Raw genomic sequence first — 20,891 nt, 5'->3', positions numbered from 1 at the left:
TTACATTTTTTTTTCTTTTTTTCAGTTGGAGTCTTGCTCTGTCACCCAGGCTGGAGTGCAGTGGTGCAATCTCGGCTCACTACAACCTCTGCCTCCTGGGTTCAAGCGATTCTCAGCCTCCCAAGTAGCTGGGATTACAGGTGTGCACCGCCATGCCCAGATAATTTTTGTATTTTTAGTGGAGACGGGGTTTCGCCATATTGACCAGGCTGGTCTTGAACTCCTGACCTCAGGTGATCCGCCTGCCTCAGCCTCCCAAAGTGCTGGGATTACAGGTGTGAGCCACCGTGCCCGGCCTCCTTTAAATTTTTGAGTATATTTTAAATAGGTGTTTTAAAGTCCTTATCTGTGAATTTCATTATTGCTGTCATTTCTTGGTGTTTTTCTATTGATTCATTTGTCCTGTACTTTTTCCTGCTTCTTCACATGCCTATTAATACTTTTTTGTATATTGATTTTAGTATGCAAATTTTAGGCTTTAAATGTCTGCATTTAAAATTTTCTTTTCTTTTACTTGGATTTTAATTATGTAAATAAATAGCAACATGAGAATGAGGAGTTCTAAGGCTTGTTCATTATCTCTAGGTGAAAGGATTTCAGATTAGTTTGCTTGTAGGACAGCATCACTCAAGATAACAGAGGCCTAATATAGATTTTCCTGAAGAAGAATGCAAATTTAATACATTCAATACTGACTTCTCTGCCATTTTTCTGTAGAAGCCCTGGTTTATTGTAAGGAGATTCCAATGCTTACCTGTAACTGATTAAAATGGGCAAAGCATGGCATTTTCTTCTTATTTATAGGTGAATTCTCATTTCCTAGCTTTTGAAAGTGCTCCTTCCATGTATCTTCTATGACTATGTATCTTTGTAAACCCCAATCATATAATCTCTCCCCGCTGACCTGGGCAAACACAATGGCTTGTTGTGGATGATAGATAGAGGCAGCTAATGCTGTGAAACCAGGTGGATACACCAGCTTCTTTATGTTTGAACCTGTCTGTAGCCAAAAGGAGTCCAACAAGGCCAGCAAAATTATAGCACCAAGTCTTGGAAAAAAACCCAGAGGATACATTTTGGAGATATTCATAGCTGTCTAATCCCCACAAAACCAAACTTTGCATCTTGGGCTTAGTCTGGGAGTATGTTTCCTGACACCAACTTGTATGTGGCTCACGATAATGTCGGAGCTGAGAGATGCTTTCTTCCAGCTGGGTTCTTAACTCCTCCACATATTTATATTGATCCTTGGGAACTAAGTAGAATGAAAGCTCATCAGCCTTCATGGGATTTTTGGGAGGTAAGTCCTTTTTTGGAGCTGCATAGACTTTAAAGGTGAGCAAGCTCAGGCTAGCTGGCCCCATGGACCTCTGAATTGGCCTTGGGCATGTTTTTGGCACCAATGGCTCCAGAAGAAAATTTTTCTTTAAAGTGTTTGAATTTTGTTTTGAAGGGAGTTAGTTTACCTGTAGATTATCTTTATTCTTTTAAGTCTTTTTGGAAAGCTTCGTCAGGGTGGGTCTAGGGAACCCTTTACTCTAGAGCTAGTTTAACCCTACCATTAAAGGATTATCCTTCTGGAGTCTCTAACAAGTGCCCCAGGTGTTCAATAAGGTTTTTTCACTTTGGTTGGTTGGAACTCAAATGTCTCCTAGTTCTTTTTTTTTTTTTTTTTCCTGAGGCAGAGTCTCGCTCTGTTGCCCGGGCTGGAGTGCAGTGGCGCGATCTCAGCTCACTGCAAGCTCCGCCCCCCGGGTTCACGCCATTCTCCTGCCTCAGCCTCCCAAGTAGCTGGGACTACAGGTGCCCGCCACCACACCCAGCTAATTTTTGTATTTTTAGTTGAGACAGGGTTTTGCCGTGTTAGCCAGGATGGTCCCGATTTCCTGACCTCATAATCCGCTTGCCTTGGCCTCCCAAAGTGCTGGGATTACAGGCTTGAGCCACCGTGCCCGGCCCAAATGTCTCCGACTTCTGTGGGTGCTCTGGGAATTTTTCAGTTTATAGCTTTCCAGTGGTTCTTTAAAAAGCATTGTGAAGTTTCCCCTTAAAAATGTTCAGAAGTCTGTGAGTCCTACACAGACTCCTTGAGCTCTTCTTTCCTTCCTTCCTCGCTTCCTTCCTTTCCTTCCTCCCTTTCTCTCTCGCTTCCTTCCCCCGTCTTTCTCCTCCCTTCCTATCTTCCTTCCTCCCTTCCTTCCTCCCCTCCTCTTTTCCTTCCTTCCTCCCTCCCTCTCTTCCTTCTTACCTCCCTTCCTCTCATTCTTTCTTACTTCCTTTCTCCCTTCTTGCTTCCTTCCTCCCTTCCTTCCTTTATTTTTCTATCTTTTCTTCTTTCTCTCCTTCTTCCCTTCCTTCCTTATTCCCTTCCTTCCTTCTTCCCTTATTCCCTTCCTCCCTTCCTTTCTTTCTTCTCCATTCCTTCCTTTCTCTCTCTATTTTATTTCCCTTTCTTTCTTTCCTTCCTTCCTTCATTCCTTCCTTCCACAGCTCTATTCTCTAAGTTCTTTGCTCTACAAATTACAATTGCCTCAGCCTCCCCACTCCCCGTCCCCTCAGATAGTCCAATTTTCTAGTTGTTTGCAATAGGAGGACAAGTCCAGTACCAGTTATTCCATCATAACTAGCAGGAGAAGTTTCAGTTTATATTTATCTTATTGAGTATTCACGGACAATCTTATTTCATCTATACTTCTACCCCATTCACCCCCCTGCTAGATGGAAACTACCAATTTTAAATTGATGGTGGACAGGATGATTGCAAACTCAGTCATGAGTAGCTGAAGTAGGATACCTCTTGAAGGCTATGTGCCACAGATACTGCAATGTGCAATGTGGGCATGAAGAACTCTGATCCTGCCTTCAAATCCATGATTCAGTTTACAATCCATAAAGATACATTTTGTTTATTATTTCTAAAATATTTGAATTCACACTCAATTCCAGTGTCAATTGCTATGAAGCAAATTTATTAAACGAATATTTATTTGGTTCTTCTTTTAGAAAGCCAAACATACTGAATTTGAATTACAGGTTCTTAGCATAGGTACCAATTAATAGTCATCTAAATGTTATATTCTTGCTAGTTACTCATGTGGCTTAATTGGTTGAATAGCTGTTTGGCAAGTCAATTTAAAGAGCTATTAATTCATCATTGTGACACCTATTATTTGGATATTATCCAAATTAAGACATTTTATTAGCTAATGTTCCTCCCTTAACTATTTTAATTGCCTGCAATAAGTGAACTAAACATTTCTACATGTTAAAATTTCCCAAAGCAGTTTTAGAAGGCTACAGAATATACTATAAATGGCAAAAAGCATTAAACACCCTAGCCAAAACACTGACCTATTGTAAACACCTGATAAAAACACAAGAGACTTGTATATTCTGTCAATAGAAGTGACATTACAGTACACTTTTCTTCTAGGAATGTGAATGCTAATGTTATTAAGAAAATTGCTTTTTCTTTTTCTTTTTTTTTCCTACTTTCTTAGTAAACTCAGGTGGCACTATAATATGAGTAATGGTATTTTATTTTACGTTAGAGGGGTAATGCTGGCAATGAATGGAAAAACTTAAGAACTCACAGTATTCTTCCACTTTAGCACAAAACTAGTATGGCAATATAGTATAATAAAAAGATCACTAGAATTTTTCATTCTAACTGCCAATACGTTGATGGCTTTGGTTGAAATATAGTTCATTCATTACTATGAATTCAATAAAAAAAGATTTTTTTCTCCACATAGCTGACACTAGTCACAGGAGAATGAAATTGGCCCTGACGGGAATAAAGTAGTTCATTCACTAGAGATGTGAACTGTTTCTGGAGGCAGGAATGTCATCATGGGTTTCAAAGGCATAATTCAGTGGTTTTTAACATGAGACTCAATGCCACCATTTTGGTTTTTTTATTTTCTGGATTTTATTTCTGTTTATCCTCCAGTTTTTAAAATTATTTAAATTTATTTTAAAATTTATATACAATAAAACTCACTTTTTTATTGGTGTATATGTCTATAATGTTTGACAACTGCAAGTAGTCATGTAATTACCACAATAGTCAAGATTCACAGCAGTTAACATTGACTTCCCCCCAAAAAATTCCTTCATGCTACTCCTATGTAATCAAACCCTCCCCCAAACCTTTAGTCCCTGATGACCATTGATGTCTTCCCCATTCTGTTGATTTTCTAGAATGTCACATAAATGGAATCATAGAGTATATAGACTTTACAGGATGAGCCAAAGCTGTCTTTTTATAACAGATATTCTGCTCTTATCTCTTTATAATCTTCAAATAGAATCCGTAAATAATATTTATCTACTTTGACAAATATAAATACAAAAAATCAATATACTACTCTAACATAAATAAAAGAAGCAAAAATTCAATTAATAAAATAACAGGTATTCACAATGAAAATGGTTGAGCACAAGTGAAGTAATGAAATGCTTACATCTACTTTGATGGAAAAGTTTTCATTTTAAGGGACGTAACAAGATCAGAAGCTGTTCTGCATTAAAAAATACAGGAAAATAAAAAGAAAAAAACAGAGGTGTGATGATGTGATTTTTATGAAATATGAACAATTCTTGGTAAGGATCAGAACAAAACCAAGTAGGATTTTACTTTCTTACTTTTCAGAGAATCTTATTATCCACAAGAGTTGTAGTTCTGGAAAATTTAGTGTACATGTCTGTAATCCCAGCTTCTTTGCTGAAGCAGGAGAATTGCTTGAATCCAGGAGGTGGAGGTTGCAGTGAGATGGCACCATTGCACTCCAGCTTGGGCATCATAGCGAAACTCTGTCTCAGAAAAAAAAAAAAAAAAAAAGGTGTGTTTTTTAATGCAAAATGCAGTTAGGTTTCTAGCGTTCGGCTATGTATGAATAGGTTTTTCATCTACACGAATCTCCACTGGGGCAATCAAAAAATGTATAGACTTGGGACAATTCCAGTATGGTCTTATCTCAAGCATAGCAGGACATCTACCATCCCTGGCTTATACCTGTAAGAGCCCAAAGTACTCTCCAGTCTCAACAACCAAAAAATTTCTAAAATTCTTCCTGGTGGGCTACAGTTGAGACCCACTGGCCAAGATGAAGTATCTCTTTTGCCATCTAGTAATCTCATGCCGGATAATCATCCTGGATTAATGTTCGCCAATCTCCTGATTACCAGTTGAATTTCTCAGATAAGTTCACACTAGGAAAGGAATATCTTGAAGTGCTACTTTCGTGTTCTAGTCTCTAGAAATAGATTTCCCATATTGCATATTGTATTGTTTATATTTATTTATTTTCTCTAAACTATAATGTTTTGACAGCTTAAAAATGTTTCTTATTGTAGAGAGACTGCTCCTCCTGGGGCCAAGATAATTCATAGAAATAGCAAAAAGAACATGCCTTTGATATGCCAACCAACCATTTCAGAGCCACACCTCGTCTTTGTTACCCTTACATCCTAGGAAGAAATATTCTTTTCCTTTAATCATTGCAGGGCTAGGTACCAGGCAGCTAAGGACTATCCTTAAAGTTTGGAGCCTCCTGAAATTATTCAAACAGCCAATCCTAGGCTGTTTGCCCTGCCTTGCCTCTCCCATGGAAGCTCCAATAAAGGCCATAGCCTAGGCTCTCCCTCACATGTGACTTTGTGTGGCTTGCTGAGCCTCCTGTTTCTGAGTCCTGTGAGTACAATAAATTTTGTTTTCCTGAGCTTCTCTTGTGTCTCATCTTGTAACTGCCACTGACTGACCACACATAAAGACACAAAATAGAGATTAATAAATAATCATTTTTGTTTATACCAGTTCTGAGTATTTTTTAGCCTGAAACAATCTCTGTCGTCCTGATCAACTTGGAAGTTAATAAGACTAGATTCATCTGCACAAAACTAACTTCTTAGTGTTAACTCTGCCAAGGTATTGTCCCCTCATTAGGTCTTCCTTTCATAATTAGCTGATCTCCCTTGAAATGTTGAAGATTTCCTTTTAAAATTCTGTAATTACATATTTTCTAAGAAGAAGGTTATCACTGGCACAAATGCTCTTCAGTATTTATCTGAATGAAGCCAGTCACACAATCTGGTTATTGTTTGATTTCCCATACATGGAAAGGAAATGTATCATGTTCAGATGGTCCAGGGCAAAATGCCTCAGCAAACTTGAGTATTCTCAAGAATGACTGCAAGACACAGAATTCAACACCTTTTTTTTTTCTTTTCTTGAGACAGAGTTTCACTCTTGCCCAGGGCTGGAGTGCAATGGTGTGATCTCGGTTCACTGCAACCTCCGCCTCCCGGGTTCAAGCAATTCTTCTGCCTCAGCCTCCCGAGTAGCCGAGATTACAGGCATGCGCCACCATACCTGGCTAATTCTGTATTTTTAGTAGAGAGGGGGGTTTTCTCTACTAAAGAAAGTTGGTCAGGCTGGTCTCGAACTCCCAACCTCAAGTGATCCGCCTGCCTTGGTTTCCCAAAGTGCTGGGATTAGTGAGCCACCACACCTGGCTGAATTCAACTCTTATTTAAAAATAAAATTACAGTTCAATACTCTGAATAGTATAAATGCAAAAATCCTAGACAAAATATTAGCAAACTGATTTTGACAGCACATTAAAAGACTCATATGCCATGATAAAGTGGGATTGTCAGTAATCAATAAGGCAACTTTCACAATATATAAGGTCTTTGGTAAAAAGTTTTTTAATTATAAAGATTTTTCTTTTAGCATATGGAAAGGGTTTTTACAGTTACATTGCTTTATTTAAGATTCTAGTTGGTGCTGCTAAGGTTGATGAACCTAGACCTGTGCCCCCATTGTCTATCACAAAGGCAGAGCAAATGCCTTTCTATTTGCAATATACAAAACTTTCTATTGCAATCTCCAAAAGGCAGAACAAACACCTCTTGGGAATAAGTTATGTGGGTCCATACAAATGAGTGATGAATGTCACAGGCATTTATATTATCAGAACAACCTGAGTTAGAGTAAATTTTCACAGACTGCCTACAGTAATTTGAAAGAAACTAGTACCTTTCAAGACGGCACCAACCAAACACTGAATTAACTTTCTCAATATATATTTAACAGACACTCATGAAGCGTGTATTATATTTCAGGGTACTTTGAAGCCAGAAGTGAATCTGAGCTGAAGTAAATAATCAAATAATGAGTCCTCAAATACATACTCAACTGAAGGTTAGGAGGTGAGAGGGGAAGTGGAAGAAGTCTTGATTACACAGTTTGTGTTCTTTCAATGACACTACATTGACTCCCAAATGGTATTAAGAGCCCAAAGAGAAGGTGAAATTCTGTAGACTATAATACGTTGTAAACAAGGCTCCAGAGAGGATTCAGTTCTTTGGTATTCTTGGAAAAATGAGAGAGGTCTTTGTAAGCCTTGACTTTATCAAATTTATTGATAGCTGACCTTTAATAATGCTCTGGCAGACTCCAAAACAATCATCATTTGTGGGGAAACATGAAATTTAGATTCCCTCTCTCTGAAAAAAAATTAAATATTTTTTAAACAAAGTGAAGTAGTTTTACTTTCTCTTCTTTATACATGCTGAATGTAAAAGATTTAGATATTACAATTAAACAACATAAAGAAACAAGTGAAAATCTCAAGTAACATAACTATTCAAAGTTAATCACTGTTTGTCAACAAATTAGATAACCTAGAAGAAATGAATAAATTCCTAGATACGTACAACCTATAAAAATGTAATCGTGAAGATTGGAAAATCTGAACAGACCAATAATGACTAAGAGGATTAAATGGGTAATTAAAAACCTTCCAGTGAAGAAAAGCCTGGAATCAGATGGCATCCCTAGTGAATTCTCCCAAACCTTTAAAGAAACATTAATCCCAATCCTTCTCAAACCCTTTCAAAAAATTGAAGAAAACACTTCCAAAATTATTTTATGGGGTCAGTGTTCTCTTGATTCCAAAGCCAAAGACATACAAAAAAAAAAAGACATGCCAATGTTTCTGAAGAATATAGATGCAAAACTCCTCAACAAAATACTAACAAATAAAACGTAATAGCACACTGACAGGATCATATACCATAATCAAATGAGTTGTTTCCCTGGATGCAAGGATGGTTTAACATATTCAAATCAATACATGTAATACACCACATACACAGAAAGAAGGATAACAGTTGCATGATTAGCTCAGTTGATTTAGAGAAAGCATTTGATAAAATTCAACATGCTTTCATAAAGATGAGTGACAAACTATGAATAGAAGCCATATACTTCAACATAGTAAAGGCCATGTATGACAAGCCCACAGCTAACATCATACACAGGGGCGACAAAGTGAAAGCTTTTCCTCTAAGATCAGAAACATGACAAGGATGCTCACTCTTGCCACTTTTATTTAACATAGAAGTCTTAGCCAGAGCAATTAGGCAAAAATAAATAAATAGAATCCAAATTGGAAAAAAAGGAATAAAATTTCCCTGTTTACAGATGACATAATCTTATACATAAAAACCCTAACGACACCACACATGGGAAAAATAAAAAACAACAAACAAACAAAACTCTTGAAGCTAATAAATGAAGCTGTAAAATTGCAGGATACAAATTCAACAAACAAAAGTCAGGTCCATTTCTATACATTAATCACAAACCACCCTAAAAGGAAATCAAGAAGACAATCCCAATGACAATAGCATCAAATGGAAAAAAATACTTAGGAATACACTTAATAAAGGGGATGAAAGACTTGTGCACTGAAAACTACAAAGCATTGATGAAAGAAATTAAAGCAGACACAAATAATTGAACATCCTATGTTCATGGATTAAAAGACATAATCTTGTTAAAAATGTACATATTACCCAAAGTGATCTACAGATTCAATGCTACTTCTACCTAAATCTTGCTGTCATTTTTTTACAAAAATTGTTTTAAATTATAAAACTCATACTCATCCACAAGGAACCCAAACAGTTAAAGAGATCTTGAGAAAGAAGGACAAAGCTGGAGTTATCACACTTTCTTATTTTAAAATATATGCTAAAGCTACAGTAATTAAAACAGTATGGTACTGTCATAAGGACAGACATACTGACCAATGGAACTTAATATAGAGGCCAGAAATAAACCCATGCCTATACTGCCAATGATCTTCAACAAAATGTCAAGAAAACACTATGGGGAAAGAGTAATCTCTTCAACAAATGATGCTGGCAAAGCTGTATATCCACATTAAAAAAATGAAATTGGACTCTTACTTTATGTTATACACAAACATCGACTCAAAATGGATTAAATATAAAACTTCTACTCAGGAGGCTGAGGCAGGAGAATCACTTGAACCTGGGAGGTGGAGGTTGCAGTGAGCCGAGGTCGCACCACTGCTCTCCAGCCCGGGCAACAGAGCGAGACTCCATCTCAAAAAACTAAATAAATAAAAATAAAATGAAATAATATATATGTAAAACTTAAATATGAAACCTAAAAAGGTAAAACATAGAAAATAGACTTAAACATAAGATGAGAAACTGTAAAACTCCTAGAAGAAAACATAAGAAAAAGCCTTCTTTATATTAGTCTTGATAATGATTTCTTGGATCTGACCTCAAAAGCACAGACAACAAAATTAAAAATAGACACGTGGGATTTCATCAAACTAAAAATCTTCTGTACAGTGAAGGAAACAACCAACAGAGTGAAAAGAAAACCTATGGAATGAGGGAAAATATTTGAAAACCATAAATCTGATTAGAGGTTAATATCTAAAATACATAAGGAACTCATACAACTCAGTAACAAAAATACCAATAACCCAATTTAAAAATGAGCAAAGGACTTGAACAGACATTTCTCCAAAGAAGACATACAAATGGTCAGCAGGTATATGAAAGATGTTCAACATCATTAATCATCAAGGAAATGCAAATCAAAACCACAATGAGATATAACCTCATACCTCTTAGAATGACTGTTATTTTAAAAACACACAAGTATTGTCAGGGAAGTGGAGAAATTGGAAACCATGTACACTGTAGGTGGGAATGTAAAATGGTGCGTCATTCTGGAAAACAGTACGAAAGTTCCTTTAAAAATTAAAAATAGAACTACCATGTGATTCAGCACTTCTGCTTCTGAGTATATATCTAAAAGAGTTGAAAACAGGACTTCTGGGATTGTTGTTGTTGCCGTTGTTGTTTTTATTTTATTTTATTTATTAATTTTTTGAGGCGGAGTCTCGCTCTGTCGCCCAGGCTGGAGTGCAGTGGCGAGATCCCGGCTCACTGCAAGCTCCGCCTCCCGGGTTCACGCCATTCTCCTGCCTCTGCCTCCCGAGTAGCTGGGACTACAGGCACCCGCCATCATGCCTGGACGATTTTTTGTATTTTTAGTAGAGACGGGGTTTCACCATGTTAGCCAGGATGGTCTCCATCTCCTGACCTCGTGATCCGCCCACCTCAGCCTCCCAAAGTGCTGGAATTTCAGGTATGAGCCACCGCGCCTGGCCTACTGTTGTTGTTTTTAAAAGATACCTGCACTTCCTTGTTCTTTGTGGCATTATTCACAATAGCCAAGATATGGAAACAACACTAGTGCCCATTAACAGATGAATGGATAAAGAAAATGTTGTATATATTTAATATATACAGTAGAATATTATTCCGCCTTAAAAAGGAAGAAAATCCTATCATTTGTGATAACATGAATAAACGTGGAGGACATTTATGCCAAGTAAAATCACCCAATCACAGAAGGACAAATACCATGTGATTCCACTTACATGAAGGTATCTATGATAGTCAAACTCACAGAAGCAAAAAATACAATAGTGGTTTCCGGGGCAGGGGAATGGAGAAAATGGGGAGTTGTTCAATGGGTATAAAGTTCCAGTTATGCTAGATGAATACGTTCTAGAGCTCTACTGTACAACATAGTGCCTGTACAGTATTGTGCGCTTCTAAATTTGTTGAGGGTGTATCTTAACAATTATATTAAGTGTCCTTACCACACATATACATACACAAAACAAAAACAGAAACGAAAACAAAGGAACAGAAGGAAACTTTGGGAGATGCTGTATATGTCCATTGCCTTAATTGTGGTGATAATATCACAAGTGTTTCCATATGTCCAAACACTTTAAATTGTACACATTAAATATGTACAGCTTTTTGTATATCAATTATTTCTCAATAAAGCTATTTTTAAAAGAAAATTATTTTCCTTTGGGTAAATACCCAATAGTGGGATTCCTGGATCAAATGGTAGATCTACTTTTAGTTCTTTGAGAAATCTCCACACTGTTTTCCGTAGAGGTTGCACTAATTTACGTTGTCACCAACAATGTTATAAGCATTCTTTTTTCATGCATTCACACTAACATCTATTGTTTTCTGTGTGTCAACAAATTTAATTAAACACCATTTTAACCTGCAATATTGCATTTCATTGTATATCTTAATTTTGATGAACATTGTTTCTTTTACAAATTTTAAAAATTTATTTAAAGTCACATATAGATCAGTTTTATTTTTACATACTCAAGTACTCAACATACAAATAAAAAAAAAATCATCACATGCAGTATTCAAGCTTTTATCCAGAACTATGGTTCTTTATCATGAAGCACATGTGCTATTAACAAAGGCACTAGAGAAGTAAGATATAGTCAAAATGGAGGAGTAGATGGATGAGATCCTCCTGGAAGGTCTGTCTGATTTTGCTGGTTGTATAAGTAAGACCAAACCTCTTATTTTGTCTACATTACCCAGATAATTTGTACTTGGATCTGGATAATTTGGAAGAAAAATTAGGGAGGGGAGTCTAACTTAGTAACTCACGTTGGTCAAAACATTCATCAGCTAACTACAAAATATTAATATCTACTTTCCTAAAGTGAATCAAGAAATATCCAGCTTGGCCTTGCAGTTAGCTTTTATTCGTGAAAGATCTGCCCAGATCTTGATAAGAATCCTACCTATCTTCCTTCCTTCCTTATCGGGCTAATTTTCCAATGCTGCTCAGGGTATAAGAGTACTTTGGTAGGCAATTTGTTTATTTGTTGTTTGTTCTATTATGAGCTAAATCAAGGGACTTGGTATAGTCTTTGATGGTTTAAATCTTAATTCCTGGCAATTAGAAAGACAATTTCTCCTTTCTTGATGATAATAATGTCTCATAAATAAAGCTTTTTTAAAAAAAATTCTTTTGTCAAAATTTGTTATAAAATATTCTCAAGTCTCCTATTTCCAGTGTCAGACAACATTTCTCATTGAGGTCCCCACAGGACCAAGAGAGCTGTAACCAAAAGACTCATCTGATGAGACGTTATCTAAATTATATGATAAAGTTTAAAGCATTTTTCATCTACTAATAACTTACTGTTAATTACTTTTGAAGCTTAATTTTAAAATAAAGCAAATGCCTATATGTTGAAGATTTTTAAAGATAATCATTTTCTTTAAAAATTTTCTCTTTTTAAAAAATTTGGCAAGAATTGCCTTATATTAGGGATTTTAACCCAACATTTTCCCCTGAGGACATCATGTATCCATTTATGTTGTTTCTTTAATTCTTTAATGTTGTTTAATTAATCCTTTAACGTTTTCCTGCTGGAATCACTGAGTATATCTATACCTACACCAATAACTATATTTATATAACTGTATCTATGTAAATAGAGGTATCTATATAGATATGTACTATATCCAGGTAAATAGATATAGATATATAGATATGCACATATACAGAAACCACATAAAAGGCAAACATAGATGACAGACTATCTTTTATGTGGCTTCTGGCTTTAATATTTTTGTTTAGAAAGATTGCCAAATGCTTACCTAAATTTGTTCCTAGAAGGTTTATAGACCACATTTTCAATATTTTTTCCCACATAATATACGAACTAGATGTTTTCACCACACCCCTCAGCTTTTTGCCATTCCTTAGCCTCATCAGACACAGAAAATCTCAGGGAAAGAAGAAATGAGGGTTCCTTTGTGGCAGTGGCAGTCATGTTCCTATTGACACCAAAACAACTCTGTCAAAAGGATGGGTGAATATGGTGTGCCCACTCCCACTCCAGGCAAAATAGCCTCATCAAAGCAATATGTCAGAATTGTCTCATTTCATTATTTGAGGCTTATTCTGAATTAAGCTCCTTTATAGAGGACTTCTATTACTCATGGAATTTTTTAGTGCTTCAAGTGTCTGTGTTCTAAGATGTCTGTGTCTGTGATAACTTTCTGAAGGTAGGAATGGGTAGAAAGCTAGAACTTAGAATAGAAAGAAGTCAGTATATTTCAAGTATATTCATATTCCTAGCGGTGGAATTATTGAGTCAAAGGATATATGGATGTTGAATTTTTATGGATATCGGGAAATAGAGCTTTGTTCTCCAAAAAAGATGAATCAATTTACACTCTCACCAATAATATATTAGATTATCTGATTCCTATATTCTTGATAATATTTATGTGTATTTACTTTTTAATTTGTTTAATTTTATATTTATCAGTATTTTATATTTGGGCAATCAGTAAAACAAAACAACATTTCTCTTTCATTATGAATGAAGTATCTTTTTGTCTTTCTGTTTCTGTTAATCATCTATATCCTTGTCCATTGTTCTACTGGATGGCATACTTTTCCCTTTGTCATGTTTTTGCAGATATTTTCCCTAGTATTTTGTTTGTGATGGGTTTTCCTACATAGCTTTTTAAAACTTTTTTCAGGTCAAATTTATACATTTTTTTTTTTTGAGACATAATCTTGCTCTGTTGCCCAGGCTGGAGTGTAGCAAGTGATCATAGCTCACTGCAGCCTTAAATTTCTGGGCTCAAGAGATCCTCCCACCCCAGCCTCCCAAGAGCTAGAACTACATGCCCATGCCACCACACCTGGCTATTTTTAAAACTTTTTTGTGGAGATGGGGGTCTCACTATGTTGCCCAGGCTGGTCCCAAACTCCTGAGCTCAAGCAATACTCCCACTTCAGCCTCCTAAAGTGCTGGGATTACAGGCATGAGCCCCTGCGCCTGGCCAAATTTATATATCTTTAAAAAATAGTTTTTGTCTTCCTTAGAATGGCCTTCCCCATTCTAAACTTACAAGTACATTTGCCCATGTTTTCTTCTAGCCCATTCATGATTTTTTCTAATTTTAATAAATGTTTTATTAAACTATAACATGCATATAGAAAAGTACATCAATCGTAAGTGGACAACTTACTGAATTTTCACAAAAGAAACATTCTGATGTAGCCAAGATTCAAATCAAGAAACAAAACATTATTAGTACCACTGAAGCCTCTTTTATGTCCTTTCCAATCATTACCACTCTTCAAAGGTTATTACTATCTTGATTTCTAATATCATAAGTTAGTTTCTCATATTTTTGAATTTTTAAAATATGGAATCATATTTAAAACCAAAGTATGTACATTTTGGCTTTTTTAACTCAACATGATGTTTTTCAAGAGTCATTAATGTTGTAATTATTAGGATGGGGCAAAAGTAATTGCGACTTTTGGCCGGGCGCGGTGGCTCAAGCCTGTAATCCCAGCACTTTGGGAGGCCGAGACGGGCGGATCACGAGGTCAGGAGATCAAGACCAGCCTGGCTAACACGGTGAAACCCCGTCTCTACCAAAAAAGACAAAAAACTAGCCGGGCGAGGTGGCGGGCGCCTGTAGTCCCAGCTACCCGGGAGGCTGAGGCAGGAGAATGGCGGGAACCCGGGAGGCGGAGCTTGCAGTGAGCTGAGATCCGGCCACTGCACTCCAGCCTGGGTGACAGAGCGAGACTCCGTCTCAAAAAAAAAAAAAAAAAAAAAAGTAATTGCGACTTTTTACCATTGCTTTTAATCACAAAAACTAATACAATTTGTTATTCTTATTGCTATGTAATATTTCATTTATAAATATGTAATAATTTCTTTATCCATTCCACTGTCAATAGATCTTTGGATTGTGTCCATTTTGGTGCCATTATAAACAGGGATTTTATAAACATGTGTTTGGATGACTATGTATATACACACACACACACACATATATTTATGTATGACTTTGGATGACTATATATATATATATATAGAGAGAGAGAGAGAGAGAGAGAGACATCTTTTTTTGTTGGGCTTATACCTGAGAGTATAATTGCTGGGTTCAGCTTTAGTACTTCTTTTCAGTTTTCCAAAATGGTTGTACCAATTTACATTACTACCAGCAGTATATAAGTTTTGTTTGCTTCATATGCTCACTAACCTTCATATCCTCATTAACCTCATATATTCTTTCTATTTCATTTTAACCATTCTCATGGGTCTGAAGAGGTTTCTCACTGTAGTTTTAATTCACATTTCTCTGATGGCTAATGAAGTTGCCATTTTTAATGTATTAATTGGTATTTAGGTATGTTCTTTGTTCAAGCCTTTGACCATTTTTCTACTGGACTCTCTTTTCTCTTGTAGATTTGTGGAAATTCTTTATATGATCTGCATAAGAGTCTCATACATCCACATATCTTCTCCCATTCTATGGCTTGTCTTTTCACTCTCAATACTGTCTTTTGATAACAGGTTCTTAATTTTAATACAGTTCAATTTACCATTTTTTCTTCCTGATGAAACACTATTTTAAAAAATTTCTTTGAAAGGGGTTTAATTAAATATAGTGGACATCCAATAAACTGCACATATTTAAAGTGTATATTTTGTTAAACTTTTGGGAGTGATAGGTAGTATCTATTATCTTTATTGTGGTGATAGATTCATGGTTGAATATCTGTCAGAACATCAATTTTAATAGTTCAATAATACTTCTTCCTATGAAGATACTCTAATTTACTTTCTCATTCCTCCACTATTGGGCAATGAAATTGTTTTCCCTTTCTTCCTTATCATATATAAAAAAAAACCTTCATTAAATGTCATAAGGATAAAACAGCATGGATGAACAAAAAAGAACGGATATGGTTTTTGAAAGACAAGATATACTAGGTTGCTTGGCAATGCCATCATGTGAAGAAAGAAGGGCAAGAATGTCACATAGGATGATGAGGAATGCTCCAGTCATGCTGTGCTTCAGTAATGAGCTGTCATGTGTTGTGATGTGCAGTTCTTAAGTGGTAAAGTGTGCAAGCCGCATAGCAAGAGGTGCTAACCTAGGTGTTGACAGTTGCCTACTTCAGGAGAAACCGACTGAAACAGGCATAAAACAACCTTTTTCTCTTCTTAAAAATGGTTTTCAATTACAAAAGCATCGGCTCATTTTATTATGAATCAGAAAAATATTTGTGCATAAATGGAAAATCATTCCCTATCCGTGTTCCTACTTCCTATAGGTAACCACTGGAAATATTTTGTTATATAAACTTTCAGACATTATAGAATAGACAGACAGTTATAGTCTATCCATAGTTATGTATAGCTATTATATATAGTTGTATAAGAAGAGAGTTTTTTAAGCATAATCCTCGCCAACTTGCCCTTTTCATTTACTATCTTGTGTCTTCCTCTCCACAGCAGTGTAGTAGAGGGGTATCTGCTCCTTCCTTCTCCAAGACACAGCTCAGGGTGCAGCTGATATGCCCCAGTCTCAGTCCCAATGCCTGCAATCACCAGGGTAGTTCTGGCAACTTGCCTGGGTGAGTGAATGGCTGGACACTGACAAGACCTACCCCTAGAGCAGTGTTTGCCCTGGTTCCCACACAACTGCACTTCCAAGATGAGCACTGGCTTCAGCCCCCTCAGATACCGTCGTCTTCCCTGTTCCTCCAGGTCTCCAGGACACGCATGGCAAACTCAGGAGCCTATAGAAGCCTAGATGGTAAAGTAAAAGAGCAAAGCATGCTAGGTGGAAAAGTAGTGCAACTGTAAGGACTGGGTGCACTAGCCCTGTTTGAAGGGCAGCCACTACTCACACCATCTGATTCTTTGTCAGAAGGGAATATTGTCAGATCTCTACATTTTCAAGAGAAGCCAGAAATCAAATTTTTAATTTAAAAATCTGCTTTTCAAATGTCAGCAGCAAAGATTTTTTAAACATACTCAAGTCTTGATTTTTAATTTTTAAAATAAGCTTTATATTTTAGAACAGTTTTAGATTTACAGCAAAAATGGCAAAGATAGTACAGAGAGTTTCCATATACCCCACACCCAACTTTCCCTGTTACTAACATTCTACATTAGAATGGTACATTTGTCACAATTAATGAGCTAATATTGATACAGTGTTAGTAGTAGTTGACTGACATTTCCTTAGCTTTACCTAATGTCCTTTTTCTATTCCTGGATCCTGTCCAGGATAGCACATTACATTTGGTAGTCATGTGTCTTTAGGTTCCTCTTAGCTACGAGTTTCTCAGACTTCCCTTTTTTATTCACTGACAGTTTTGAGGCATACTGATCAGAATTTTGTAGAATGTCCCTCAGTTGGGTTTTTCTGATATTTTTGTTGTGACTAGACTGGGGTTATGGGTTTTCAGGAGCAAGATCACAGAGATAAAGTACCATTCTCATCACATTGTATCAAGGGCACATACTATCCACATGACTCATCACTGTTGATGCTCTTGATCACCTAGTTGAAGTAGTGTTTGTCAGCTTTGTTACTTTCCCCACTTTCCACACTGCACGCTATAAAAGGAAGTCACTCTGCACATCCCACACTTCAGGAGTGAGGAGTTACGCCTCGCCTCTTTGAGGACAGCAACCCTAAACAAATTATTTAGAATTGTCCTCAGCACAATCTTCCATAACCAGGTCCTACCTACATTTTGGGCTTTATCCCCAGGTGCTCCCTCCCCCTCCCATTCCAGGCTCATCATACTACAGGGTCAGCACCTGCAGATCCTGCATGGTGCCATTCTTTCTCATGTCTCTTGCTCTCACTATTGCCATTGTCTATGCATGGGTGTTCCTTATCTTTCCCCCTTGCATGATCAACTCCCCTTTGACCCTTTGACCTTCAAGACTGCTCAAGTATGCTCTACTCTAGAAAGTGTTCCCAGAACCCAGTCTGCCTCGAGGGATTTTCCTCAGTCCCAAAATACCCTGTGCATTTTCCCACCATGACATTCATTCCTCCCTATTGTTTATTCTCAACACACTCTCTTGTTAGATTGAGAGTTCTTTGAGAGCAGGACTGTCTTCTCACTTACCTTTCTATCCCCTGTGCTTATATAGGGCATACATCAGACACTGGGTAAATATATTTTGAATGAATGAATGAATGAACAAATGTCCAGAATTCTAGATACAAGATTTCTTCTATGAATTTCCAGTCTTTCTGCCTTATCAACAATCACCACATTCTGCCTTGTATTACATCTGTTTAGGTGCTTGTCTTACTTATTTTAGTAGCTCTATTGCACTTTGAAGGCTATGATCATGTTTTATTTGTACTATAATTTCCAGGTCAGTGTCTTACACATAATAGGTGTTTAATAAATCTTTGTTGAATAAGCAAATGAGTTAATGAACAAATAAATGAAGCTGCCTGCACACATAATTGGTGAGAGGGAATCGCACAAGGAAAGGAAGCATAATGAACTGGAAAATAAATGGCACAATTTTCAAATGAAATGAAGTTGACTTGCCAAGCACATTATTTCCAAATTTTTATCATATGCTAGTAAATATTGTCACGTGTTTGTTTAAAGAAATTTAAAAACTTAATTCTTAATGAAATAGCTATATTAACTGCTCCTTAACAACAGAAAGGAGAGTCAAGCCTGATTCATCTCTTAGAGATGGACCTCCCGACAAAAAGATCCATGCTGCTACTCTTAAAAATTGCTGTTGTATAACACAACATATGTTCCTTCCTCTCCTTTAATAACCAAATGAGCTTATATCAAAAAATTTTTAAATAGCATTTTTCTTTATCTATCTCTAATAGAATATTGTTTTTCTAAGTGTCCTCTGCTGGAGGGAAGTAAACAGAAAATAACCATTCTGGAAGGAAAAAAATGGGCTTATAGCAAGATAGATTGCCATTGTTATCAACACCAAATTCAACTGCTGCAGAAGAATTTCACTTAGAGGAAACCAAATTAGGAGAGAATTGAGTTCCTCTTTTTCTTGCACCAAAAAATAAATTGTATGAGTACTTCTCAATTAGTATTTGATTAGGAAAACCTGTAGAGGGCGTCCTTGCACCAAGAGCCATGGAGGTTTGCGCAAAACTAGGAAAAAAATGTTAAATTAAAACCACACGCTCCAAGTCAAAGAAAATGCCTATTGTGCTGTGAAATTATTATCTTTACCTGGGTGACACTGGCACTACAACGTTAAAGTGTTTTAAAAGTAGCCTAATGTTCATACATTATATACATGAATATTCACAGAAATAAAAAATAATGAAATGTTGGAAAACAGGTAAATATTTTTATTTTAAAGGAAGAATGACTGCAAAGCTTTGAATGCAAACAGACTTAATTATGATTTATTTATCATTATGAGGTATAAGTTACTAAGAGAATGGGCTTTGAAGTCAGAGTGTCTGGGATTTGAACCCTTACTCTCATTTACCAGCTGGATATCCACAGTCAACTTACTGGACTTTTTGAGCCCTCTTTCCTCATCAGTAAAATGAGAATAATAGTAGTACCTACTTAAGAGTTGTGAGGAGTAAGCAAGCACTTAAAATAAAAGTACTTTAAAAATTAATACACTGCAAGTTCAAATCAGTCATAGACTTCTTATCTAATTCCTTTTTTCCTTTTTTTTCTATTGGTTGGTTGTATAGCTGTAAATATTTCCTTATTGGAAATCTATATTCTTAGAACCTAACACTGATTTAACTTGATGCCTGCACATGTCCAGCTTCTCTTCTGTTGTTTCTGTTTGTTTTTCCCTCTTGAGGCATCTGCTACTCTACAAAGGACTGATTGAAACACCACGCCCAGCCTCAGATATTTGATCCTCGAGGCATTTGTCACAGCATCGGGTACTAAAGAACAAAGACGAGTAAATGAACCTTTTCTGAGTCCGAAGACTTTCTAAGTTTTTTTTTTAATTAAAAACAAAACAAACAAACAAAAAAAACCCCCTTTTGCTTCCGTTTTCTTTGCACATCCAAGGAATTAGGCAGGAGGCAAAAATAAGTTCTTTCTGTTGGGCCAGGTGGTTAGGTTATGCTGCAGACCACTGCCGGCCAAGCATGCTTCTCACAGACGAGGCCAGAGCCTTGGTTTTGCCCCCATGCACCTGTGAATTCGGCAATTTTTAAAAAATATATTATTTTATTTATTGATTGATATTTTTTTTGAGACGGAGTCTAGCTCTGTCGCCCAGGCTGGAGTGCAGGGCACGATCTTGGCTCACCGCAACCTCCACCTCCTGGTTCAAGCGATTCTCCTGCCTCAGCCTCCCGAGCAGCTGGGATTACAGGTCACCGCCACCACGCCCACCTAATTTTTGCATTTTTAGTAGAGACGGGGTTTCACCACTTTGGCCAGGCTGGTCTCGAACTCCTGACCTCCGGTGATCCGCCCGCCTTGGCCTCCCAAAGTGCTGGGATTACAGGCGTGAGCCGGGCCGAATTCAGCAACTTCTAAAAAATATCAGCAAACGTGAAGATATCCACGACGTTCGTGGAGCCCTACCCCGCAGGGTCGGGTACAGCTATCATCCAGGGCCCAGGGCACTCTTCCGGGCGCTGCCGCGTTATCAGGGAGACAGACGGGCCTCCCCAACTGCTGGGTGTCGGGCAAGTAGCAGCTGAACGCCCTGCCCCTCGAGCCAAGACCAGCGCCTGCGATCAGACCACCGGACAGTGGAGCCTCGAGTTTTAGCTGCTTGGGAACGCGCAAAGTGTCAGCCAATCGCAGAACAGAGCGCATAGGGTTGGCGGAGAGAGGAATCCTGCCGGCTGAAAGGGAGACGATG

The 20,891-nt window shown here is 37.1% G+C and overlaps 1 protein-coding gene across 1 annotated transcript; it reads right to left on the bottom strand.

Annotated features, from left to right (window-relative positions):
- Positions 1–727: 727 nt before the first annotated feature.
- Positions 728–20,845, bottom strand: LOC102132154 (MICOS complex subunit MIC26-like). Its single transcript, XM_065525220.1, has 3 exons — positions 20,576–20,845; positions 1,154–1,424; positions 728–1,098 (listed from the first exon to the last, which is right to left on the bottom strand). The coding sequence occupies exons 1-3, from the start codon at positions 20,843–20,845 to the stop codon at positions 728–730; spliced, it is 912 nt and encodes a 303-aa protein (XP_065381292.1).
- Between the last annotated feature and the right edge of the window lie 46 nt (positions 20,846–20,891).

The sequence above is a fragment of the Macaca fascicularis genome, chromosome 11 (assembly GCF_037993035.2).
Source record: "Macaca fascicularis isolate 582-1 chromosome 11, T2T-MFA8v1.1".
In the NCBI taxonomy this organism is placed as follows: domain Eukaryota; kingdom Metazoa; phylum Chordata; class Mammalia; order Primates; family Cercopithecidae; genus Macaca; species Macaca fascicularis.
This window is presented reverse-complemented; position numbering and strand designations above follow the sequence as displayed.